General features: G+C 41.6%; 1 protein-coding gene across 1 annotated transcript in view; it reads right to left on the bottom strand.

Moving 5' to 3' along the window:
* Positions 1–21,678: 21,678 nt before the first annotated feature.
* GALNT15 (polypeptide N-acetylgalactosaminyltransferase 15) overlaps positions 21,679–27,197 on the bottom strand; it is a 318,297-nt gene continuing 312,778 nt past the window's right edge. The window contains exons 12-13 of the mRNA XM_053600101.1: positions 25,778–25,921; positions 21,679–22,239 (exon numbers count right to left, since the gene is read on the bottom strand). Of these exons, the coding sequence (XP_053456076.1) occupies positions 22,093–22,239; positions 25,778–25,921 (291 nt within the window). The 3' untranslated portion in view covers positions 21,679–22,092. The remainder of the gene's footprint in view (positions 22,240–25,777; positions 25,922–27,197) is intronic.

The following is a 27,197-nucleotide window of genomic DNA, read 5'->3' as shown; positions in this document are numbered from 1 at the left end:
TCACTTCCCAAGGTTGTGGAAATCCACACAAAGTTTTGGTTAAGTACTGGTCATGCATGGTACAGATTCTAACCAAGTGATGCACAAAGAGAAATGGGAGGGGTGATGTTATTAAATTTGTGTTAAAAAAGAGGTGGTTTGGGGGGAATACTATTGGTAGTTTTTCGGAAGAGACAGTAAGGATAAAATGACGCTGTTAGTACTTCCTTTGAGGAGGGAGGCACCATTTCAGGAGTCTTCTTGACTCTTTGAGTTTATCATGCAAAGTTTAGGGCCTTCTGACCCTTGGAACTAAAAACATATACCTCAGAAATTTACTCAGGAGTCTCTGGAGATACACGGGAAACAATCACAAGGCCCATCCATTTTCACTCAAGGAGACAAGGGAAGTTTTCGTTGTTCTTCTACTTTACTATATAAATTTGTGTGAAATTCTGTCCAGACAGCACCATCACTTTTATGCTACCCTACGTCCAAATCTGTCAGTGCTTCCCTGGTAACACATTGTGCCCTCTCTCATCTATATTGGTACGATTGGTATGAAAGGGTCTTTTTGTTGGTAGGATTGTTTATTTCCTCAACAGAACTAAAGGCTACTTGAAATACCCGTGTGGCATGGATGTGCCAGGGGAAAGCACCCCTCAGGAGGAGAGGGAAGGCTGGGAAGTCTGGGTTTCCAACCAACTTTCACTCCCTGGAGGCCAGCACTTGAGACACAGGCCAGAAGGGAGCAGTTGCTCTAGTTTCCAGCCTCCCCCTGACCCACTTGGAGGAAGAGAGCACCCTGCCCTTGCAGAAATGCCCCATATAACTTGGAGAAAGCTGATGGGCCCTTGGCACCCCACCTCTGTCCATTCCTGAACCTCCAAACGATCTCAGGATGCTAGTTGTCAGGGACCAGTCAGGTCCCGGCTGGGATATGGGACAGTGCTGAACACTGCCAGGCTGCTTCCTGACAGCCTAACAATTCACTTGAGTGGCAGTGTGGCAGTGGGGAGAGGGATATCTAAGCCCCTATCCCATGTCTGGCATCAGACTTTTCTTTGTTCAAATCCTGGATTTACCACTTATTAGTTGTGTGTCTGTAGGAAATGGTTTAACCTCTCTGAGCATCAGTTTCTCCTCCTGTACAAGGGGAACCCAGCTTGGGCCTGCTAAACAACAATGATGACAACCGCAACAAAAAATAGTCGGGCATTGTGGCAGGTGCATATAGTTCCAGTTACTTGGGAGGCTGAGGCAAGAGGATCGCTTAAGCCCAAGAGTTTGAGGTTGCTGTGAGCTGTGACATCACAGCACTCTACCGAGGGTGACATAGTGAAACTCTGTCTCAAAAATAAATAAATAAATAATTAGTAAGATGCTCTATCACAGAACTGTCGCACTTTCTGATAGCACTCAGTCCAGAGCTAGACCACACTTTCTAACCCTTCTCCAACCTAGCCTGAGCACTAAGCTGCTGAGAAGCCCCTTTTGACACCCTCTGTGTGGTGTGTGGTCTCCCTTGTTGCAACAAGTGTCAACAAACCCAGCTTTGATCTCCCATAGGTATGTCCCTGGTGGTGTTGGCTGGTGGGCATAGACCCAAGAGGAGCTGGCCAGCGCTGATCACTGACAGGAAGGACGTGCTCCCCAGGTGCCCATGTCAGCTGCAGGTGATTTGGGCTCTGACAGTGAGGGAGGCTCTGTTGGCTGTCTCCTGTTGCAGATGTTTTTGGTGCCAGTGTTGCATCCTTGGGCTTCTGTGGATTTCATCCTCAGAGGCTCAGACTCCTCTTGCACAATGTCCAAGTCAGCCCCACTGCTCCAGCCTCAGATGAGGTAGTCTCTCCCTCTCCACACTTCTGCTCTGGGTTTTCTCTAAAGCCTGGAGCCTACTCTGCTCTTGCAAGTAAAGCCTGCAAGGTGTATTGTGGGAAGTTCATGGCCCCTAGCATGACCTTCAACCAATATGGGATGAGAGCTGGTGGAAAAATGTCCCAACATGCTTTCTTTCAGGTGAATAGTTCAAGAACATGTTCTGAGGGTATCTCAGACTAGAAAGAATCAAACCCCATTGCTCAGAACACCCTTACCTTGGCTTTTCCTCCCTTCCTATCTCACTCCTGCTTCCTGAGATCACCTCCCAAATAAATCATCTGCATTCAGCGCCTTGTTCAGGCTCTGGACTTAGATTATCCTAAACAAAGACACCTCCCAGGAATCCCCATCCCCAATTCCTTCCTACAGAATTTCTTAACCATAATGTTGGCTGGGATCGTTTCCACCTCCAGCTCCAATCAATATTTCCCAAGCTGCTAGTCACAGATTGGTTCAGGGGCAGGCATATTTGCCAAGTCTGTTCAAGTATACTTCAGAGCTTTTGTTGGGAATTCTGGGACACAGACTCAGTCTTAGAGCAATGGCATAAAGATGGCTACACATTTTTGCTGTTCCTCCCTGTAATGGATGGGATCTGTTTCCCTTCAGCTGGGCTGGTCTGTGATTGTGTTGAGCAGTGGAGTATGGCAGAAGAGACACTAAATTGGCCTGGCCTTTAGGAGGACTGGAGGCTTCCACATTGGTTTCTGTGTTCACTGATCCTGCCACCATCGAAGAAAGCTGCTGCAGAGACCACAGAGAGAAGTCCTGAGGTTATGTGGAGAGACCCCTCCCATGTTAGAAGCTCTAGAACCCTCTTGACTAGCCCAGCCATGAGTTAACATCACCAAGTGACACCAGTTGAAACCCCACGGAGCAGAGGAATTGCGGAGTTGAGCCATGCCCAAACTCCTGGCCTGAAAAATCATGAGCTATAATAAAATAGTAGCTATTTTAAGCCATTAAGATTAGGGGCAATTTGTTATGCAACAGTATAGTGGGAGGTCGTGAGGTATGGACTTGTTACAGCCATCCAGGTAGAGTCTAAAGCCATCTAGAAAGTGATCAGGACAAAGTCCTCTTCAATTTGACCTCTACTAAGGGCTCTCAGGTCTAAATTTAAGTCTGAACTTAAGTTCTTTAGTTTTTCTTTTCTACTTTAAATCTGACTTTAGGTACAAAAGAAAGATGTTATCACTTCAGTTGAAGTTTAATAACAATTGTGTATCACGAACCTACCAAGAGTCAGATGCTGTGCTAGGACTCCAGGCAAAAAGGTAAGCAAAATTTGTTTAAAGTCTAGTGAAAGAAACATCTGTGTGATAATTTTAACACAAAGTGGCTCCTATTAAGACAGAGCTACGTATACAGTGTTCCAGAAAGGGGCAGTTAACTCAGCCTGGGAGTTTGAGGAAGACTCTGGAGAGATGATGTATAAACTGAGTCTTGTGTGAGAGATAAGAACAAGCAGGTCAAAGGAAGGAAGGGAACCCTGGGCAGAGGGAACAGCATGGCATAAGCAGAGACAAGAGAAAGAGTGTTGATTTGGGAACTACCAATAGTGTGGTATTCAGAGATAGTGCAGTCAGTGATAGTAGGTAAGTCCCAAGGGTTGAGGTGAGTTTAGGGAGGAACTTATGAGGAGGCTGTGTTGGGGAGCCAAGGGATCACTCTGAGAGTGATGGGGGTTGTGGAAGAGATGTCAACAGGGGAGGGCTTTAGAGAGATCACTTGGGCTCTAGTGTACATGAAAGGTTATGGAGTGGATGAATCTGAGATTCAAAGGCGGAATCAAGGCTGGAGAGACACTTAGAAATTATCAGAAGATAGATGGATTATTACTTCACAAAAAAAGATATTGTAAGGATCACTGTGTGCTGGTCATATCCCCTGGCAAATTTGGAAAAAGATTGTTATTTACAAATCCAGGTCTATTTTGTGTCTCATTTTGCAAATGGATCAAAAGACTCATTCATTTTCTTTCTTAGAATTGTTTTTGAAATATCTCTGTCTTCCCAGAAACCAGAGATACATGTTCAGCTCTGTCTGAGTCCGTGCTGACATAAAAGCGGTGAAGATGATATTTTGCAATTTTCCGATTCATGAGTGATTCATCACATTGTCCAAGCCAGTGGTTCAGAAAACACATGGGACAAGGACCTAAAATGTCCTTGGTACATAAAAGATATTCAATAAATATTTATTGTTCTTAAATCTGGGAAGTTGTCCTAAGAGCTAGAAACCACTCTGGGGAGTATTATAATCTTAGTTGCTAATGGTAAATTTATCCTCCGGAAATGTAACTTGATGCTTTGCAGACCACTTAAAGCACAGCCATTGAAATCTGTTGAGGAACAAAACAGTTTTCACTTTGCCAACCCACCCCTCATGGGTATTGGCTGGATGCATCTTTTGTGACTACTGAATGGAAGAAGGGGAGGATTAGAACGAAAGGCTTGGAGGATTCTGTCTTAAGCACCTGACTTATGGAAAAGACTTGAGAAAATCCAGAGGCCCCTTGACACTATCATGTAATGGCTTTTCACACTCACGGGAAGCAGATGAGCTTAGCAGGCTGTCATTCTTGTTTTAAGCAAGATTCTCATACAACTTCTTATGTCATATGCTTCCAAAGAAAATCACCATAAATCCATGGGAAGCCTGCCCCTTGCCCCTCGCTTTTATAAGCCATGCTTACTTGGTTTTTATGTTCCTTTTGGAAAGCAAGTAGAAATCTGACTCTCAGAGACAGGAATAAAATGAAAAGAGTTCTATTGATTGTGATGCCTGGCCACAATTTTTTTCTGGAAGATATGCAATAAAAGAGATCAGAAGATTATTCTCAGAATAATGTCTGACAGATTATAGTGGCAGGAGCTGAGATCCAGATGACAGGCACCCTTCTGCTTGCCCCATGTCCCAAACTGAGTATACTGAGCTAGTTCTGGGGCCTTGAAGCTTCCTACCATGGGAAGATGGCAGAAGCTGAGTAGATAATATCTAGGAATTATGAGCACAGGATTTTATAGGTCTCTTTCTTAGTGTCCTGCAATTTTCATTTCGTAATGATAAAAACAGAAGCATAGCCCAATCTTACCTGAAAAAAAAGGCACTGCCCAAAGGCCGCCACTGTTACTGGCCATCCATCAGCCAACTTCCCAGTTTCTTGGCTTGTGGAACCCCTGTCTGGATGGCAATGTACATATAGCCCTTTCTTCTTTATTTATTTATTAATTATTTACTTACTTATTTTGAGATAAGGTCTTTATCGCCAGGCTAGACTGCAGCAGCATCATCATAGCTCACTACAACCTCAAATTCCTGGGCTCACATTGTCCTCCTGCCTCAGCCTCCCAAGTAGTTGGGACTACAGTGCCTGACATCATGTCCCGCTAATTTTTCTATTTTTTGTAGATACCAGATCTCAGTCTTGCTCAGGCTAGTCTCAAACTCCTAACCTAAAGCAATCCACCTCATCCCAGAGTGCTAAGATTATAGGCCACCATGTCCGGCTGTGCCCAGCCCTTTCTTCCTTCCTTTCCTAATCACTGTCCCAGCCTCTCTTGCTTCTAGGGTGACAGTGTGATGTGGTTCTTGCCAATGAGACAGAAAGTAAAGTCTGCTGGGGGGGTGGTTTCAGGAAAGATGTTGTGTTCTCAGTAGAGAGAAAGATGTTAGCAGAGAGCTTGCTTCTTCTGCCCCTTTCCTTCCTTTTTGGGATACTGGAACCAGGACATAAAATGTTTGGCATTGTGGTGGCCATCTTGTGCCCATGAATAGACAGATGCCAAGATCAAAAGCCAACAGGGATGGTGAGTGGAAGGTTAAAAAGAGCTAGATCACTGATGTCTGTAATGATCGCACCCAATACAGAATCACCTGCCTTTGGATTGGGCATATGAGATGACTAAAGATTTATATTTCATAACCCCTTGGAATTGGTTATTTTTTCCTTGCACTGAACTCATCCAAACTGATGAGATTGCACTTAATTTTATCAGATCCTAAAACAACTTGTTTTGGATGGTAACTGTTGGAGTTTATTTGGATAGTAACTGTTTTCCTTTATTTGCTTTATTCAGAAATACTGGGAGGCAATCAAATGTAGGGGTTAAAAGTGAAGGCCTTGGAACCAAATCAGCTTGGATTGGTTATTCAGCTCCCTCACTTCCAGTTGTGTGATCTTGGGAAAATTGTGGAAGCCTCACTGTTCAATGATAGAATGAGATAATACAAACTGGGGATGATAGTGGCACCATCTTCATTGGCTTATTGTGATTATAGAAGAAATAATGTGGGTAAAGGGCTTAGCGTAGACTTAGCACTTATTGTTGTTATTATTACTGTTAATTCTGATGATGGGTATATACATTTGGTCACAGATATTGCTGTCTATTGCTAAATTGGTGTCCACATTTTTTTCTACTTAGTTTCCCCTGAACTCTTGAAATGTAATTCATCCCAAATATCTGCTTTTTCTCTTCCATGGTGGAATCCAAGAAGTCAAGCATCTAGCCCCATGGTTAGTGCTAGGGGGAAAATAAGGAAGTATGGGACGTTGCTGTTTGCTAAATGAAGCCTGTTTCTTAGTCTGGAAGGTAAGTATAGGACCAGCGCCATCTTAAGGTAACATGCATCTTGCTTCCATTGGGATCCCACCATAAAGCTAGAGACACCTGGGTTGGCTAGGAGAGGAACCAGCAAGCAGATAGATTGGAGGAGGGTCCTGCAGGCCAGACTAGTTGGGAGGGCCTTCACCTAAACCTCTGCAAGGGGATGTTATTTTCAAAGGCACAGAACTATAACCTCAAGGAGACAGTGGTGGCTCTTCCTTCAGGCAAATCAAACCACCACCTAGAGTTCTGTGCAAGGGCCTCCTGTTGAGAATGGTCAAGGATTTTCTGAAAGAGTAAACTGGGGAAGGAAATAAGCTTCCCACTAAATAGCAACAATAGGGATTTCTTGATCTTCCTTTAAGCATCTGACCAAGATGGAATAAAAACTAGATCTCTCTGAGATAAAAGTTAATAGGCCACAACTATGACTTCCCTTGAGAACTCAGGTCTATGGAGTTGCCTGTCCCTTACTGGACAGTAACCACTAGTGTCAGCAGCTTGGGGAGTAGAGTGATAGAACACAAAGTAGAAATGGTGCAGGAGAGCGAGCGGGGCGGGGGTGGGGGGGTGGGGGGAACCGTCCTTGAATGTGGGAGGGGGAGATGCCTCAGGACATTTGTTTTATCAGGTGACAGCCATGGATATGCTGATGCTGACACCTGAAGGGGCAAGATCGGCTGGGCTTCCCCAAATACGGAGGTAATGGGAGGAGGCACCCTGCTTGACTGTCAAACCTGTTTGATGAGCCTGCATCACTTTTGGAGAACAAGGAGTGAAGTTTGTGGGGCTGGTATAACTCTGTCCACAAGTCCTGCTATTGGAAGTCCCTTTCCTTGGCTCGACTCCTACTGTTTGTGTTTTGAAGTCTGGCTAAATTGGATGCCAGGGATAAGACCTTGTATAAATATCCAGAGGCTATTGCTTGCCTCATGCATGAGCTTATATCTGATTGTCCTTATATCCCAAATGGTAGAGATTTTGATGAGGGGGAAGTGCGTACACTGCCATTTGTGAGCATCTTCACCACAGTAAGATAAATAGTAGAGTGTTCAATTTTATCTGTAAGTGCAATTTAATCACTTTGGCTTGGCTAAAATGTCACCAGTTACTCTGCTTCTGAGCAGCCTCCCTCCCATGTTGATGTTCTCACTGCAGCTTGTGATCTTGTTAACAAAGCTTGTTCTGCTCAACCCTGTTAACAGTAAAGGCCACTGGCATCTGTACCAAAAAAAGAAGGCCAACAGTTACTGTGTCAACATTTCATTATTTTGATTTCTAAAAGTGGTTTATTTGTTTGCTTATTCCGACTTCTTTCTAAAAAGGACTGGATTCTGCCTACAAGGAAAACATATGCTATATGCTGTTCCCCTTCTGTTTTCTTTGCTTTTTATTGTTTATAACAGAGAAACACTTCATTTTTATATTTTCCAAGTTCATTCACTATTTTTTTGGTAATATTCTCTATTTATTTTTAGAGAATGTATCTCCTTCTATAGCTGAGTCAAATACTATAGTCTGGGTTGGAGGTGGCAAACTATGGCTGGCTGGCTAGCCACCCGTTGTTGTAATAAAGTTTTAAACAAGTGCCTTTGTTGATTACTGGCCCTAGCTCTTTTCATGCCATAATGACAGAGCAGAATAATTGTGACAGAGAGCTTTGTGTCCTTAACACAAAAAATATTTACAGGGAAAAAGTTTGCAGACCCCACTCTAGTTCTTACCTAACATAATTTTGAAACATTACCTTACCTAAAGGGAATTTACCCTGATTAACACTATTTAGGGGTGTGTATCAAGAATCTGTATTGATTCTTCTCCATTCCACTGTCATTCTGGACTTTAAGTTGCTGCTTCCACTAAATACCTAGTCTCAGTGTGTCTATCCAGCCTGCAAAGGCTATTCTGTCCCTCTCTATCCCATACAAGGAGCTCAGCCTGTTCCTTGATCCAGTATGAAAGTCTTGGCTCAAAGTTTGAGGTAATGGAAATAAGGCAAAAAATCCGCACAAAACTTTATGATTGAGGACTAGATGCCTATTTCTGAAAATTACTATGGCAACCCCCTCCTGCCCTCTGTAGAGATACCTTCTTGGTCATCTTGATCTTTATTTCTTTGTCATATTGTTTAAACTCATCTCTTCCTTATCCCCTACCTCATTTCTGAACTTCCCAATCATGCACTCCACTCCTAACCTCCATAGTATGTCTGTACATCCTCTAATGCTGGTTGTACTAGCTATTGGAACATAACTGAAATATGACCGAGAACATTTTTTGTGATGTAGAAGGAGCCTTGCTTTCCCAGACTTTAGGTTTTTCTAAGAAGGGACATCTGGTAGTGGGACACTCAAGGCATCTCTCCACTCCTCATTCACTTTTCCCCAGGGGGAAAGGATAGTTAATATTATTAGTAAGCTTGGATTAATGACCAAATATGTTGCCCCTTCCTCAGTTTCTTTTTCTTGGACACAACTTCCTGGTAGCCCGTACACTGGTCTTGCAGTTTGGTAGGATAAGTTCAACTCAAGGTAATAGAGATATCTGGTGCATGGGGTGGGAATACTAATAAATAAAAACTGAGATTTGGTGAGCAAAATAACTTTTGTAGCTGGAAGCTTTTGGTGGGCTAGGCGATGTGTTTTGGGGTAGTGGAACACTCCCCACTGGGAGACGCTGGGACAAGGATTTGAATGCAAGTGGTTTACCTTGAAGGTAAACCCAGGAAGCACCAGCAGGAGCGTAAGGAAGGGGATGTAGCCAATTAAAGATGCATCATCCAGCCAGCTTCTACTGTGGGTGACTAGAGCTTAACCCTGCAGTTAACTCTGGGAAATGGTGTAGTAGAACATGTACCTCAGAGTTATCCTACAGGGAGAAGGGAGGGTGCTGAGTATTAATTTACATACAAACTCTTGTCAGTCATCAGCTGATGACTGCTCCTGGGGGATGTGACTTCCAAGGCATTTCTGGCCAGCCCTACATCATAAAGCAGCTTCCTTTGGCTTTGAGAAAAACCCTCACGCAAAGAAATGCAGATACTGACAGAAGCTCTTCCGAAGCAAGCTGAAGCTGTCAGACCAGACGGATGTGAGTAGGGCCATTATACTCTATGTCACTACTGTGGCTCCTGGAGTTGAAGGGTGAATTCAGTATCTCTTTCTTAATTAAGTGTGCTTTAAATTTGCTGTAGGATTTAAGGATTGAGAGAACCAAATTTGGGGCTTTGGTAGGATTTGTTTTCTCATCATCTAATTTTGCATTTTGTCCTGATCCATCTCTGTTGCCTCTGTGCAAATCCACTCTATGGGGACATCTGCCTACCAGAACCTCAGCCACCACTTCAAGACATAAGCCCTGTTACCACCATCAGCAGCAGCACCTGCTGTAGTCCTATTATCCCAAATCCATATTAAATGACACTTCTGTGCCTTCATCCTATAGATTCTCTCAGGAAAGGAGCTGTAGCTGAGAAGAGCTAAAAAGCTGAGCTTTTAATTTATTTGTTCAGTGATCCATTCACTCCCTTGATATTGGTCAGTTGAAACTGGTGCTTGAAAGACAAAGAGGCCCAGAGAGAGGAAAAGTGAGAGTGAAATTAAAGTTACTGTAAGAACCTAGTGCTGGAAACGTAGTTTTGATCAAAGATGAGAAATAGAGAGGAGGTGAGTGCAAGGTAAGGAACTTGAGGATGGCACAACGTGGCCACAGAAAAGCAGCGGAAACAACAAAAATAAAGAATATGCCCCTGGTCAAAAGGGTAAGACTAGTAGGCAGAATGAGAAAGAGGAATAATACTGAGGGAAGAGAGGAAAATGAATGAACCATAGTTATGATTACCTTGAGCAATGCATTGTCCCACAAAATATAGGATCTAATCATCCTACCAAGTGGATTCAAAAAGAAATCTGTGAGAAGCAAAAGAGAATAGTCCAAGAAGTTGTCCACTGAGGACTCTCTGAGGTGCAAGTAACAATAAAAACTACTGGAATCATTTAAATATTTGCTGCTGAGACAGTGTTTTATAGACCAGCATCATGAGCATTACCTAGGCGCTTATAGCAATGTAGAATCTCAGGCCTGACACAGACCTACCAAATCAAAATACAAATTTTAACACAGTCCTCCGGGGATTTGGGAGCATGGTAAAATTTGAAGAGCACTGGATCAAACAGAAACAGTATGGGATGTTTCATGGACTCTGAGGATAGGAATCTAGCAAGGCCTAGGGAACAAACTAGAACCAGCAACTTGAATACTATGCAGAAATTCTCTCTTGCCTCGGCTCCCGTTGGTACGTGCACATTTGCTTCCCGTCCCTACCCCCTACCTCTAATTCTCTCTCCAGATTGGATTTACCTGCCTCTTAGAGCTATGTACAGAAAACAAGGCTGCTGAGTGCTCATAATTTTTCACATTATCTAAGCCATTTGTAGAGAAACTTATTTCTTAGTCTCAGTAACAAGAATCCTGGGGAATATGCTGAGTAATTTTGGGTCAGGTGTTTTCTCTGGAACCAATCAGCTTGGTTAAGGGCAGCGGTTCTCAACCTGTGGGTCGCAACTCCTTTGGGGGTCGAATGACCCTTTTACACCGGTCCCCTAAATATATCCTGCATATCAGATATTTACATTATGATTCATAACAGTAGCAAAATTGCAGTTATGAAGTAGCAACAAAAGTAATTTTGTGGTTGGGGGTCACCACAACATGAGGAACTTTATTAAAGGGTCGCGGCATTAGGAAGGTTGAGAACCACTGTGCTATAGGAACAAGGCAGCTCCCACTATACCCTATTGTGCTGGCTGGGTAATCTGATTAGCTGCCTACCTCCCACACCATCTGAACAGGGGCAGCATTGGTGCATCTGGGCAGATTAAGACCTGTAAGACAGCGGCTCAGGCTCTCCTGGATCTTATTTAAATAAGACATTAGGGAAAGCCACCCTTAACCTATGCTTAAAGGAGAATGTTCAGCAGTGCCTTTGTGAGGCCCTCTGAATGAAGAAAAGGATGTCCTATCCTCTGGTCACACTTCATTAAAAAGTTAAAAGCATTTTATAAGCTTAAGCTGCAGCAGCAGACAGAGTAGGCCCTGCCCTGGGCCAGGTCGAGGGGTGGGGGTGAGGGGCGGGGTGGAATTGGTCATAGGTTTCTGGAAGGTCAGTTGACTATGAGTTGGTTGAACAGTTTGGGAATTGCTGGGGAACTTTAATTTTCAAACATGAATCCAGTCTATTTGGGCTGAGTTTGCAAACCATCCCACTAGTGGTGAAGGGACCGTGATGAGTCTGATGATTCTGTTTTTAAGTCAAATAGGCAAAATGTTTATATGTTGTGGTAACCTAGTGCATTGGTTCAATGTAGAGCCTATGGAGAAGAGAAAATATAACACCTCACACTCTTGGAAAGGACTACACTCCAGCAAAGATCCTCATAATATTAAAATAATGTTTAGGACGTACTTCCAAATCCAAAGAGCACGTTTCATGGAAGAAGGACTTGAAACTGCAAAGAACATTGGCAATTGGTAATTAATTATAATTAATATAGAAATAGCAGAGGGCTCTAGAATACTAAAAATACCACGTTTTGGTTTTTGTGTTTGTCATATCATTGGAAATGTGCCCAAATTGAGGTGTTTGAATAATCAGGGGAGGATTGTAGGTGTTTGAGGCTTTGGCCAAAAGTGGTCACAAACAAGTTACTTTTTTTTTTTGTAGAGACAGAGTCTCACTGTACCGCCCTCAGGTAGAGTGCCATGACATCACACGGCTCACAGCTACCTCTAACTCTTGGGCTTACGCAATTCTCTTGCCTCAGCCTCCCGAGCAGCTGGGACTACAGGTGCCCGCCACAACGTCTGGCTATTTTTTGGTTGCAGTTTGGCTGGGGCTGGGTTTGAAGGGGCCACCCTCGGAATATGGGGCCAGCGCCTCACTCACTGAGCCATAGGCACCGCCAAACAAGTTACATTTTTAAAAGAACTTTTATAGAAAAAGCATAAATAGTTTACATAACAACTAGAGTCGAGCCTGGCAAGATAGATCATGTCAATGTTTTTCAAAATGTTTGCACGACTTTACAAGTCATGCACACAATTTATCCTTATTCTTTAAAAGCTTTTTTAAAAATACAACTTTTTTGTATTTTGTTTGTCCAGATTTGGTGACTGGAGATTACTTGGTGTCCAACTGACTTTTTTGTGGCCTTTCAGTAGAAAATAGAATCCCCTCAAGATAAGTGCAATAACATTACCTCTAGTGTGTCAACTTATGGTTCAATGATGGCATGAGCATCATGGACTTGGAGGACTTTTCAATCCTCTTTCCAACATGAGGGCTAGAATTCTCAGTTTGCCAGTAGGATCTACAGCATTGAGACCAAAGAGGAAACAGATCAGGGCCCCTCCAGGGAGGACATCTGATGTTATTGTTGCGAAATAGCATAAAAAGTGTGGGGCTTTAGACCCCTGACTGAACACTTCTTTCCATTCACCCCAATGGGATACTTAATAATGATGGTGAACTTGATGGGGCTGATGACAAAATTTAAGCTTAAAAACAAACAATAGGGTGGTGCCTGTGGCTCAAAAAAGTAGGGCACAGGCCCCATATGCAGGAAGTGGTGGGTTTAAACCCAGCCCCAGGCAAAAACTGAAAACAAATAAACAATAAAGTTCAATCATAAAATTCAAGTGGACAAGTGAAATCCAACTCTTGGGAATCAGATGTCCCAATTGTTAAGGGTGGGGTCTGAGCCGCCTTGCAGCCCTAACCCTCAGGGGCAGAGTGAGACCCGTTTTGGCACACTGGGTAAGTGGATAGCCACTTCAGCAGTGATTCCAGCGACAAGCACTTTCCTGGGAAAGCTTCTGCTCAGCAAATTTACAAGTTCAAAGTGCCTTTTAAGTGGGCTGAAGAGAGATTTAGGGTGTCTACCTTGTGGGGTTTGAGAAATCAACACCCTCCAGTCTTACTGGAATTGTGATTAACATCTCATACCCCAGAAGACCACGTGTTGCCCAGACAATATTCAACAACATATACATACTGCTTTGTTTTTGGTTGTGTTTTGTTTTTTCTGTTTTTTTTTTTTGGTTTGGTTGTTTTTTTTGTTTATTTTGATGTTGTTGATGTTGCTTTGTTTTTTAATTTCAACCTTTTCCGTACAGATCTTTTTTCTTTCTCAATTTTTCTACTTTAATTATAATTTCCCATTGCTACCTTTTTTAATAACTAGAACTTCAGTTTTGCTAGTGTTTCTACCGCTATTATTTGGTTTCTCACCCAATTTTATCCCATAAAGTTTTCTGTTTGCTTGTTTTGGTTTGATTTATAGCATTTTTGTCTTTCCTCTCTACTTGGTGGAGGTGGGGTACTGTGTCTGATCAGGTTAGCAAAGAGCTGCTGACCTCAAGGGAACCACCCAACTGGGCACCCCCAGAAGGTGGTTTTTTTTTTAAAGGTTGTGTGAAAGTACCCTACTGTACACCTATATTGCTCTCTCTCCCTCTTTCTGTGCCTCTCTTCTTTTTGTCAATATTCCTTATACCCACCCCCTCTCCTTTCTCTATTTTTTTTTCTTTTCACTCGGTCCTCCTTTCTTTCATCCCTTTCTTGCTCTTCAACCTTCTCACCCTTCTGCTCCTGTACCAAAAGGACTCATCTAACCCTTAGTCCACAGGCATGAGAACTGAAAGAGCAAGAGCAAGTGAAAGGAAAACTAGGGTAAGGAAACAGATAAAAGAAATCACTCATGAGGAAGAATCAGCAGAAAACTCCAGGCAACATGAAGAACCATTCCAGAACAACCCCGCCAAGGGACCATGAGGTAGCTATTACAGAGGATTCCACCTATAAGGAAATGTTAGGAATGACAGAAAGGGAATTTAGAATACACATGATGAAAACAATGAAAGAAATGATGGAAACAATGAACGAAACTGCTAATAAAGTGGAAAATACCAAAAGGAAATCCAAAAACAGAATCAAATAAGAGATGAACAATATGAAGAATATAAAAAGGATATAGCAGAGCTGAAGGAACTGAAACAGTCAATTAGGGAACTTAAAGATGCAATGGAAAGTATCAGCAACAGGTTAGACCATGCAGAAGAAAGAATTTCAGAGGTAGAAGACAAAGTTCTTGAGATAACTCAGATAGTAAAAGAGGCAGAAAAGAAGAGAGAGAAAGCAGAACGTTCACTGTCAGAATTATGGGACTTTGGGCGGCGCCTGTGGCTCAGTCGGTAAGGCACCAGCCCCATATACCGAGGGTGGCGGGTTCAAACCCGGCCCTGGCTGAACTGTAACCAAAAAATAGCTGGGCGTTGTGGCGGGCGCCTGTAGTCCCAGCTACTCGGGAGGCTGAGGCAAGAGAATTGCTTAAGCCCAGGAGTTGGAGGTTGCTGTGAGCTGTGTGATGCCATGGCACTCTACCAAGGGCCATAAAGTGAGACTCTGTCTCTACAAAAAAAAAAGAATTATGGGACTTTATGAAGCATTCCAACATACGAGTTATAGGAATCCCAGAAGGGGAAGAAGAATGCCCCAGAGGAATGGAAGCCATACTAGAGAATATTATAAAAGAAAATTTCCCAAATAACACCAAAGATTCTGACACACTGCTTTCAGAGGGATATCGGACCCCAGATCGCCTCAACTGTAATCGAGCTTCTCCAAGACACATTGTGATGAACCTGTCCAAAGTCAAGACAAAAGAAAAGATTCTGCAAGCTGCCAGGAGTAAGCGACAGTTGACCTACAGGGGCAAATCCATCAGAGTGACCGCAGACTTCTCTAATGAAACTTTCCAAGCAAGAAGACAAAGGTCATCTACCTTTAATCTACTTAAACAGAACAATTTTCAGCCCAGAATTCTGTACCCTGCTAAGCTAACCTTAAAAATTGACGAAGAAATCAAATCATTTACAGATAGACAAACATTGAGGAAATTCGCCACAACAAGACCAGCTCTACAGGAAATACTTCAACCTGTTCTGCACACTGACCACCACAATGGATCAGCAGCAAAGTTAAGAACTCAGAAATTAAAGGACAGAACCTAACCTCCACACTGATGCAAAAGATAAAACTAAGCAATGGACTCTCACAAAATAAGATGAATAGAATACTACCACACTTATCAATTATCTCAATAAATGTTAATGGCTTGAATTCCCCACTGAAGAGACATAGATTGGCTGACTGGATTAAAAAACACAAGCCATCCATTTGCTGTCTGCAAGAAACACACCTGGCTTCAAAAGACAAATTAAAGCTCCGAGTCAAGGGTTGGAAGACAATTTTTCAGGCAAATGGAATTCAGAAGAAAAGAAGAGTTGCAATCTTATTTTCAGATTCATGTGGATTTAAAGCAACTAAAGTCAAAAAAGACAAAGATGGTCACTTTATATTGGTCAAGGGAAAAATACAACAAGAAGATGTTTCAATTCTAAATCTTTATGCACCCAATTTAAATGCTCCCAGATTCTTGAAACAGACCTTACTCAGTCTGAGCAATATTATATCTGATAATACCATAATAACAGGGGACATTAACACTCCTCTTACAGAGCTGGACAGATCCTCTAAACAGAAATTAAACAAGGATATAAGAGATTTAAATGAGACCCTAGAACAACTGTGCTTGATAGACGCATATAGAACACTCCATCCCATAAAGAATATGCATTCTTCTCATCACCCCATGGTACATTCTCCAAAATTGATCATATCCTGGGACACAAAACAAATATCAACAGAATCAAAAGAATTGAAATTTTACCTTGTATCTTCTCAGACCATAAGGCACTAAAGGTGGAACTCAACTCTAACAAAAAGGCTCGACCCCACACAAAGCCATGGAAATTAAACAATCTTCTGTTGAATAACAGATGGGTGCAGGAAGAAATAAAACAGGAAATCATTAACTTCCTTGAGCATAACAACAATGAAGACACAAGCTACCAAAACCTGTGGGATACGGCAAAAGCAGTTTTGAGAGGAAAATTCATCGCTTTAGATGCCTACATTCGAAAAACAAAAGAGAGCGCATCAACAATCTCACAAGCCATCTTATGGAATTGGAAAAAGAAGAACAATCTAAGCCTAAACTCAGTAGAAGAAAAGAAATATCCAAAATCAAATCAGAGATCAATGAAATTGAAAACAAAAGAATCATTCAGAAAATTAATGAAACAAGGAGGTGGTTTTTGAAAAAATAAATAAAATAGATAAGCCATTGGCCAGACTAACGAGAAATAGAAAAGTAAAATCTCTAGTAACCTCAATCAGAAACGATAAAGGGGAAATAACAACTGATCCCACAGAGATACAAGAGATCATCTCTGAATACTACCAGAAACTCTATGCCCAGAAATTTGACAATGTGAAGGAAATGGATAAATATTTGGAATCACACCCTCTCCCTAGACTTAGCCAGGAAGAAATAGAGCTCCTGAACAGACCAATTTCAAGCACTGAGATGAAAGAAACAATAAAAAAACTCCCAACCAAAAAATGCCCTGGTCCAGATGGCTTCACACCAGAATTCTACCAAACCTTCAAGGAAGAGCTTATTCCTGTACTGCAGAAATTATTCCAAAAAATTGAGGAAGAAGGAATCCTCCCCAACACATTCTATGAAGCAAACATCACCCTGATACCAAAACCAAGAAAAGACCCAACCAAAAAGGAGAATTTCAGACCAATTTCACTCATGAATATAGATGCAAAAATTCTCAACAAAATCCTAGCCAATAGATTACAGCTTATCATCAAAAAAGTCATTCATCATGATCAAGTAGGCTTCATCCCAGGGATGCAAGGCTGGTTTAACATACGCAAGTCCATAAACGTTATCCACCATATTAACAGAGGCAAAAATAAAGATCACATGATCCTCTCAATAGATGCAGAAAAAGCATTTGATAAAATCCAGCATTCTTTTCTAATTAGAACACTGAAGAGTATAGGCATAGGTGGCACATTTCTAAAACTGATTGAAGCTATCTATGACAAACCCACAGCCAATATTTTACTGAATGGAGTAAAACTCAAAGCTTTTCCTCTTAGAACTGGAACCAGACAAGGTTGTCCTCTGTCACCTTTACTATTCAACGTAGTGCTGGAAGTTCTAGCCAATACAATTAGGCAAGACAAGGAAATAAAGGGAATCCAAATGGGCGCAGAGGAGGTTAAACTCTCCCTCTTTGCTGAAGACATGATCTTATACTTAGAGAACCCCAAAGACTCAACCACAAGACTCCTAGAAGTCATCAAAAAATACAGTAATGTTTCAGGATATAAAATCAATGTCCACAAGTCAGTAGCCTTTGTATACACCAATAACAGTCAAGATGAGAAGCTAATTAAGGACACAACTCCCTTCACCATAGTTTCAAAGAAAATGAAATACCTAGGAATATACCTAATGAAGGAGGCGAAGGACCTCTATAAAGAAAATTATGAAATCATCAGAAAGGAAATAGCAGAGGATATTAACAAATGGAAGAACATACCATGCTCATGGCTGGGAAGAATCAACATTGTTAAAATGTCTATACTTCCCAAAGCAATCTACCTATTCAATGCCATTCCTATCAAAATACCAACATCATACTTTCAAGATTTGGAGAAAATGATTCTGCGTTTTTTATGGAACCAGAAAAAAACCCGTATAGCTAAGGCACTTCTTAGTAATAAAAATAAGCTGGGGGCATCAGCATACCAGATTTTAGTCTGTACTACAAAGCCATGCTGGTCAATACAGCATGGTACTGGCACAAAAACAGAGACATAGACACTTGGAATCGAATTGAAAACCAAGAAATGAAACTAACATCTTACAACCACCTAATCTTCGATAAACCAAACAAGAACATACCTTGGGGGAAAGACTCCCTATTCAATAAATGGTGTTGGGAGAACTGGATGTTTACATGTAAAAGACTGAAACTGGACCCACACCTTTCCCCACTCCCAAAAATTGATTCAAAATGGATAAAGGACTTAAATTTAAGGCATGAAACAATAAAAATCCTCAAAGAAAGCATAGGAAAAACACTGGAGGATATTGGCCTGGGGAAAGACTTCATGAAGAAGACTGCCATGGCAATTGCAACAACAACAAAAATAAATAAATGGGACTTCATTAAACTGAAAAGCTTCTGCACAGCTAAGGAGACTACAACCAAAGCAAAGAGACAACCTACACAATGGGAAAGGATATTTGCATATTTTCAATCAGACAAAGCTTGATAACTAGGATCTATAGAGAACTCAAATTAATCCACATGAAAAAAGCCAACAATCCCGTATATCAATGGGCAAGAGACATGAATAGAACCTTCTCTAAAGATGACAGACGAATGGCTAACAAACATATGAAAAAATGTTTATCATCTCTTTATATTAGAGAAATGCAAATCAAACCCACCCTGAGATATCATCTAACCCCAGTGAGAATGGCCCACATCACAAAATCTCAAAACTGCAGATGCTGGCATGGATGTGGAGAGAAGGGAACACTTTTACACTGCTGGTGGGACTGCAAACTAGTATAGCCTTTCTGGAAGGAAGTATGGAGAAACCTCAAAGCACTCAAGCTAGACGTCCCATTTGATCCTGCAATCCCATTACTGGGCATCTACCCAGAAGGAAAAAAATCCTTTTATCATAAGGACACTTGTACTAGACTGTTTATTGCAGCTCAATGTACCATCGCCAAAATGTGGAAACAGCCTAAATGCCCGCCAACCCAGGAATGGTTTAACAAGCTGTGGTGTATGTACACCATGGAATACTATTCAGCTATTAAAAAAAATGGAGACTTCACATCCTTCGTAGTAACCTGGATGGAAGTGGAAGACATTATTCTTAGTAAAGCATCACAAGAATGGAGAAGCATGAATCCTATGTACTCAATTTTGATATGAGGACAATGACAATTAAGGTTATGTGGGGGGGAGGAAAAGCAGAAGGAGGGACAGAGGGAGGTGGGTGGGGCCTTGGTGTGTGTCACACTTTATGGGGGCAAGACATGATTGCAAGAGGGACTTTACCTAACAATTGCAATCAGTGTAACCTGGCTTATTGTACCCTCCATGAATCCCCAACAATAAAAAAAAAAAAAGATTCTCTTCTTTTAAATTGACCCTTGTGGATAAAATAAATGCTGAATCCATAGAAAAGAGAGGAATTTGCACACTTGATTACACTATAAGGAAAAGGTTCTTTTAGAACTAAATGGAGGCATCTGTTTTGTTTAAATAAAGGGTCTGTAAGTACCAGCCAGGGACTGAGTTGACAGCCATTTCTGTAATAAAGTAATAAATCATGGGGCTGGTTAAGGAAGCAAGAAACACTGCATTCTTGCTTTGTTCAACCAATTAAGCAATAAGCCATCTGGGTCCTTTTGTTAATTACCACTAAATATAACTTACACAATTGAATTTAGCCTTTTATTTAATTATATTAATTTATTCCAGCAACTTTAAACACCCACAATGCCAATAATAAAGTTCATTAAAAAAATAGAGGTCTTGTTTAATTTTTTTCTTCAACCATTAATACACTTCACAAGGTTGCCATCAGGGAATTTTTAGCTCCACCTCAGCCTTGGGATATTGGGGAAATGTGTTTTAAATATAAAGAGGTATGAAGCAAGAAGATGGTGGCTAAAATCTCTTCTCTAAATGGGATGATGACTCTAGGTCAGTCTAACAGAACTGTTTGCGATGATGGAATGTTCTATCTTTGTGCTCTCCAGTACAGCAAGACCCCAGCCACATGTCGCTATTAAGCACTTGAAATGTGGCCAGTACATCTGAGGAAGTGAGCTTTAAATTTTAATGAATTTACATTAAAACAACCACATTCAGTTAGTGGCTACCATATTAGCACAGGTCTAGAGTGTATTCGGAGGAAGCAGAAATGCAGTGGGCACTTGACTTAGCAGGCAGAGAATAAATACATAATTATAATAGGAATCACATCCCTACCTAGTTTTCCTTATTTGAAACATACTATGTTCTGAGACAGCCCAAAAGAGATCAGCATCTTTTTTTTTTTTTTTTTTTTTTGAGTCAGGGTCTTGCTCTGTCACGTGTTACAGTGAAATGGTATCATCATAGCTCATTACAACCTCCAACTCCTGGGCTGGAGGGATCCTCCTGCCTCAGCCTCCCAAGGAACTGGGACTACAGGTACACATCACCACACCCAGTTAAGTTTTATATTTTTGCGGAGATAGGATCTCACTCTTGCTCAGTCTGGTCTCAAACTCCTGACCTCAAGTGATCCTCCTGCTTCAGTCTCCCAAAGTCTTAGGATTACAGGTGTGAGCCACTGTGCCTGGCCAAGATCAGCATCTTTAAAAGGAAGCTTTTAAACTGACTTTGTGAGGAGACGACTCCATCTGGGAGAGAAATGTGCATAAATGATGTTTTTATAATAGCAGAAGCAACACTACTCAGCAAGTGTCATGGCTGATTTAGGTAGGCCAGGTCACATTAAGTTGAGCCTTGGCTATTCTCTATTTGAGGCATATTCTTCCCATACTTAAGCACATTCAACCCATGAACATATTTGGGGATCCCACACAGTTACTTCAGGCTCATAGATGGTGCTGTCTTTCCTCAAGGATATTAACATCCAACTCTGTTTCCCAGCATTTTTCTCCCAGCGGAGATTTAGCCCTTTGCACAGGTTGCTACTTTTGATCCAGTCAGTGCAAACCCTGTAACAGAGCATAGGAGAGTTTCTCAACTATGAACACCTTTGTTAATGGGAATCCTCAGTCTTTGTTGATCCTTCCAACACCAACAACTAAAGAGAAATCTATTCACAGGGGGTCTGGTTATGGTCAGAGAAGGGCTAGGGCAGGGTGAACAGAGGTAGATTCTCATTATGAAATTCTCCACAATGGAAGAAATTCTCATTAACATGAAAATGTCTTATCTCAAGACTGACTGACTCTTTTTAGCTGTTAGGTTGAACTATAGAATTGGGCCAAAGCTTTCTTACATCTCTCCAGCCCTCTCCTCCTTTCCTCTGTAGCTTCCTTTCCTTCTTCTGAGCTATGGCTCAATCAATGAACATGAAATTCATGCTAATAAAACGAATCCAAAGTTTTTGGAATGTCAGCCCATCACACCGTCTTTGCTCTTTAATTTTCATGGTTGGCCACGCAGACAATCTAAGTTGAGCATAAATTGATTCATTGTATTTATGCATGGCATTCTGTAGGTGATAATAAAGAATGTCCAGGCCTCTTCCCCTGGTCAGAGAGAAAAGCAATTGTTAAGTGCTTAGGGGAAAAAAGTGAAGAATCTTCTATGTTATGTAATAATCGTCTCCCAGTGATAATGACAATGATATAATTAATCATGTTTTTCTCTTTCTCTCAATACAAACAAACAAAAAAACCCAGCCACCTGTCAATGAAACAAGGTGTGAGAAGGAAAAATTTTCTATATTCTCTCATAGAACTTTCTTCTCTCCTATTACCAGGAGCACAAACACAAAAAGTATGTTTCATGAAATATGCATGCTCTTTTAATTCCCTTGGGGTGGAACTGTGATGGTCAAAATTTTCTTTTCCTTCAACACTGGAATTCATCGTTCATCCACACTGTTGACTTGGTCAAATTGCCATAGCTGGCTGGCTTTTCCATCACACTGACGCAAGTACAAATCTCTATTGTTTTCCTGTACCACAGCTTCCATGCATTTTCCAGAAAGAACGTGGACAATCATTCCATTCTGAAAAGAGAGGTGAATGAAGAAAATAAAACCTGGAAATGAACTGTAATATTTTGATTAATAAGAAATATAATTTAAGTAAATATCCCTAAAACTTGGATATCACTCAAAGCCTTGGGGTCTTTAATCCAATTTATCTGTCTTGTGGTTATGTAATTGTGCCATTTCTTAGAAAGTTCTGGTTAGTACAGTTCCAGAGAATAGAACATGTTCAGTCTTTATGCTTGTGACATTGGTTGTTATCCTTGTACTCATGAATTTCTGCTTTCAAAAGGATTTAATCCCTTCTATCATCTGTTAGTTCTGCAATTTAGTACTGCTGCTACTAGCGGGTAGGAGAAAGCAAGACTTAGTTCTAGGTGCTATACGGAGGGCTCAAGCCAGCTGTATTTGGAAGACTATGGCTGTTCCCTGGTCAAAATTGAATCTAACCATCCCCCTTTTAAGACAATTTTGATTTCTTTATGAAAAATTAAACAACCTTAACCACCACTGCTGAAAATCCCTAGTTACTGATTTAGAGACATACCATAATAATACCCTTTTAAAGTACACAAATTGGTGATTTTTAGTGTATTCACAAAGTTGTACAACCTTCACTAATTATCTAATTTTAGAATATTTTCATCACTGTAAAAAAAACAAACAAACCACACTACCCTTTAGCAGTCACTCCCCATTGCTCCCTTCTCCTAGCTAGGAATCACTAATATATGTTTTGTATTTATGAATATGCCTATTCTGGAAATTTTATATAAATGGAATTATATAATATATAGCCTCTTGTAATTGTCTTCTTGCACTTGCATAATATTTTCAAGGTTCATCTGTATTTAGCATAAATTGGTAGTTCATTCCTTTTTCTTTCATTTTTTCTATTGTGGCAAAAACACATAACAACTTACCATTGTAGGCATTTTTAAGTCTAAAGTTTAGAAGTGTTAAATATATTCACATTGCTGTTAAATGTTATCTCCATAACATTTACATCTTGTAAAACTGAAACTCTACCTTTAAACCCTTTAAACAACAATTTCCCCCGCCCCCCAGTAACCACCATTCTACTTTTTGTTTCTATTCATTCGGTTACTTTAGATACTTCATGTAAGTGGAGCCACACAGCTTTTGTCTTTTTGTGACTAGCTGAATACACTTAGCATAATGTCCTCAAGGTTTACCCATCTTGTAGCATGTGATGGGATTTCCTGCCTTCATAGACTGAATGATATTCTGTTGCGTGTTAATACCCACAGTTTGTTATCTAGTCCATCCATGAATGGCAAACTGCACACTACGCAGCTGTGAACTGTCCCTCATTCTTTTTCTGCCTGAATGATAATACCCCTTTAAACTCTTCTTTCTTTTTTTTTTGACAGAGCCTCAAGCTGTCACCCTGGGTAGAGTGCCTTGGATCACAGCTCACAGCAACCTCTAACTCCTGGCCTCAAGCAATTCTCTTGCCTCAGTCTCCCAAGTAGCTGGGACTATAGGCGCCTGCAACAACACCTGGCTATTTTTTGGTTGTAGTTGTCATTGTTGTTTGGCAGGCCCGGACTGGATTGGAACCCACCAGCTCTGGTGTATGTGACTGGTGCCTTAGCTGCTTGAGCTACAGGTGCTGAGCCAAACTCTTATTTCTCAATGCCTGAAATATATTAGATGTTTCTAATTAATCTTTTACTTATTAGTTTTAAATGTTGTTTCTAAAATGCATCTTATTTACAAGACTTACTTTATGATCATTCATCAAAGACCTTAACTTGGGCTCGGCGCCTGTAGCTCAGCAGCTAGGGTGCCAGCCACATACACCGGAGCTGGCAGGTTCAATCCAGCCTGGGCTTGCCAAACAACGACAACTGCAACCAAAAAATAGCCAGGCATTGTGGCGGGCACCTGTAGTTCCAGCTACTTGGGAGGTTGAGGCAAGAGAATCGCTTAAGCCCAAAAGTTTGAGGTTGCTCTGAGCTGTGATGCCCCTGCACTCTACTGAGGGCAACAGAGTGAGACTCTGTCTCAAAACAAACAAAAATAAAAAAACCCTTAACTTGATTTCTAAGATTTCTTTGAGTATGTGTGGGCTCCCCAGGTCCTGGGTTCACTTGTCACTCAAACCCCAAGAGCTTTGTCTTCAACTGCTTATTGTGTGTTCAGTTTAAGTGTTCCACTATGATTTTCTTCTTTATGAGCCTGCTTGTTTGTTTGGGGGGGTGGGGTGTTCTTTTTTTTTTTGAGGCAGAGTTTTACTCTGTTGCCCAGGCTAGAATGCAGTGGCATCATTATAGCTCACTGCAACTTCTGACTGGTGGACTCAAGAGATACTCTTACCTCAGCCTCTCAAGTAGCTGGGACTACAGTAGGTGCCTGCTATTATGCCCAGCTAATATTTCTATTTTTTGTGGAGATAGGGTCTTACTATGTTGCTCAGGCTGGCCTCAAGCTCCTGGCTTCAAGCAGTCCTCTGCTTTGGCCTCCTAAAGTGCTAGGATTACAGGTGCGAGGCATCTCGCCCAGCCTCAGAGCCTGCTTTAAGAGTACCAATGCACAGGGTTCTGCTTTGTTATTTTACCCTCTTTATTCCCAAGGAGAAGTTAAAGAAAATAAATTTTTAACAAGTGTTTATTTATTTGTTTGTATTTAGTACCCTAACTCATTTCAGAAAGGATTTGAGCTGTAAAAAAATCTATGCATGGATACATTATTGATACCATCTCCTTCCAATCCCCAATCCTGTATCTGGAACCTGTCTACTCTCCCCAAGTACTTACATTCCTCATATTTCCTCCCTAACCACTGGAAAGGAGCTAGAGCTTCTCTCCCCTTTGGATAATTTACCAAAATGATGAAAATCTCACAGTATAATTTGAATTAAATGGAAGAAAGTTATATACATGTATCTACATCTAGATATTTTTGGTGATGGAGGGACTTTGCATTGCTCTTAAAACCACTGAACCACTGTGACATGGCTTGCCATTGTACTTGTGACCTGAGCTTCAGTAAACAGGCTGATCCCTCTCTTGCCATGATCAAGGTCAGAGCTGCACAGAGCTGTGGCAAGTTAGTATATCTCAAGATGCTGGTGGTTCAACTTTTTTTTTTTTTTTTTTGAGGCAGTCTCACTATGCCACCCTCGGTAGAGTGCTGTGGTATCATAGTTCACAGGAACCTCAAACTCTAGGGCTCAAGCGATTCTCTTGCCTCAGCCTCCCAAGTAGCTGGGACTACAGGCACCTGCCACAACACTTGGCTATTTTTATGTTGCAGTTGTCGTTGTTTAGCAGGCTCGGGCTGGGTTGAAACCCGCCAGCCTCTGTGTATGTGGCTGGCGCCCTACCCTCTGAGCTGAGCTCCATCTGGTGGCCCAACTTTGCTCCTGGGTTTCCTTCACCTTCCCTGAGGCCTTTATGCCACATCTTACAGCAGAGGCACAGCCAGTATGGTAACACCTGGCTTCTTGGAAGAGCCAAGGATGCAGTGCCAACCAGAAATTCCTGCTAGTCAACATCATTGCCAAGCTCTTCTAGAACAGATTACTGACCTCTTGGAAGTCCCACTGCTGCTGGTGGATGATAGAAGCTTCTTCAGTGCAGTTCTGAAGAATCACCTGCTTTCGCCTGACATCAAAGCACAGGTGCTGTCGGCCGCCAAAGTGGATCTCCTTCCTGCTCATGTGCTCCAGGTGCTGGGACAGGAGGAATGATTGTTAGCACTGCTAGAAAGAGATCCTCTCCGAAACTGGAGGTGAGACAAGAGGAATTCTTAGTAGACCTGAGGTCTATTGAGGGGCAATCTTCAGATTCTGTTGGGGTCAGCAAGACCGTAGCTGGTGGTCAAGTCCACAAACATGCTGCTAGACTAGCCCTGACCTCTAAAGTCCCCACATTCTGACTACTCTCACATTCGTGTGTATACATTCTGGCATGTTCCTCTGCTATCCTATATGCTGTATCTTAGGTTAGACCATAAAGAATGCTGAATGTTTTGTGAGTGTATTGTTAAGGTACACTCTGAGGCCCAAGTTCATCTCTTTCTGGAGAGATCTGACCTGCCCTTGAAACTAATTTTCCTGCTGTTGTTGTATCTGCTGACTCTTACCCAGGGTTGTTATTTCCACCAGTGTTTTGTAGAACTGGGTTGTGTATACCATTGCAGAGGAGCTTGAACTGTGAGAAGCCCATGCAGACTAATAGGAAGGCATGTCCTGACAAAGCCATTTTCCATTTATTCATGTCACATGAAGCCTGAACTAACTTTGATGATAATTTTGTGGCTTGGAAACAGGATCCATTTCATGGGCATTCAGCCTGTGTAGTCACATGAAGCCTCATACTTAGAAGGACTGAATGCTCTTGATTTAGTATACTTGATTTAATGCTCTGCTGTCACGATCTTGAAAGTCGTAATAATTATCAAATTAGAGACCCCACATTCTTGTTTTGCACTGGGCCCTGCTAATTAGGTAGCCTGTCTTGTTTGAGGATTCACAAACCACACAATTAGTATGAATTTTAACCCTAAACCCCATATCAGATGCATGCTTGTGGTTAAAAATTCTCAGGGGAAAGTACTTTTTCCCTATTCACAGCTCTCATAGTGACAGACCAGCTTTCTTGATATTTCCCTGTGGCGGTAGGTTAATATTCCTAGTTAAACTTTTCAAGGACAAGTTACCCTTGGAAGGTCAAAGCTGGCTTCATATGGGATTCTCATTTCCAATTTCTCATCTCTTAAGGGTGGAAGGTGGGCTCTTGTCGAACATCCCTGCATGGAGCCAACACTCGTAGCTTCCTGAAGTTGGCAGTAACCTTCCCCTCACACCTGGGCAGGCAGCTTAGCCCACACCCTGGGCCTCTGTTTTTAGCTGCCTCTTGATTTTCTGCCCCTGGAGGTTTCCACTTCTTTTCTATAGACTTGATTACTTATGCATGAAAAAGAGTATTTCTTTTTTTTTTTTACCT

The sequence above is a fragment of the Nycticebus coucang genome, chromosome 8 (genome assembly GCF_027406575.1).
Source record: "Nycticebus coucang isolate mNycCou1 chromosome 8, mNycCou1.pri, whole genome shotgun sequence".
In the NCBI taxonomy this organism is placed as follows: Eukaryota; Metazoa; Chordata; class Mammalia; order Primates; family Lorisidae; genus Nycticebus; species Nycticebus coucang.
Note: the sequence above shows the minus strand (reverse complement) of the source record. Positions and strands in the feature narration are given on the sequence as shown.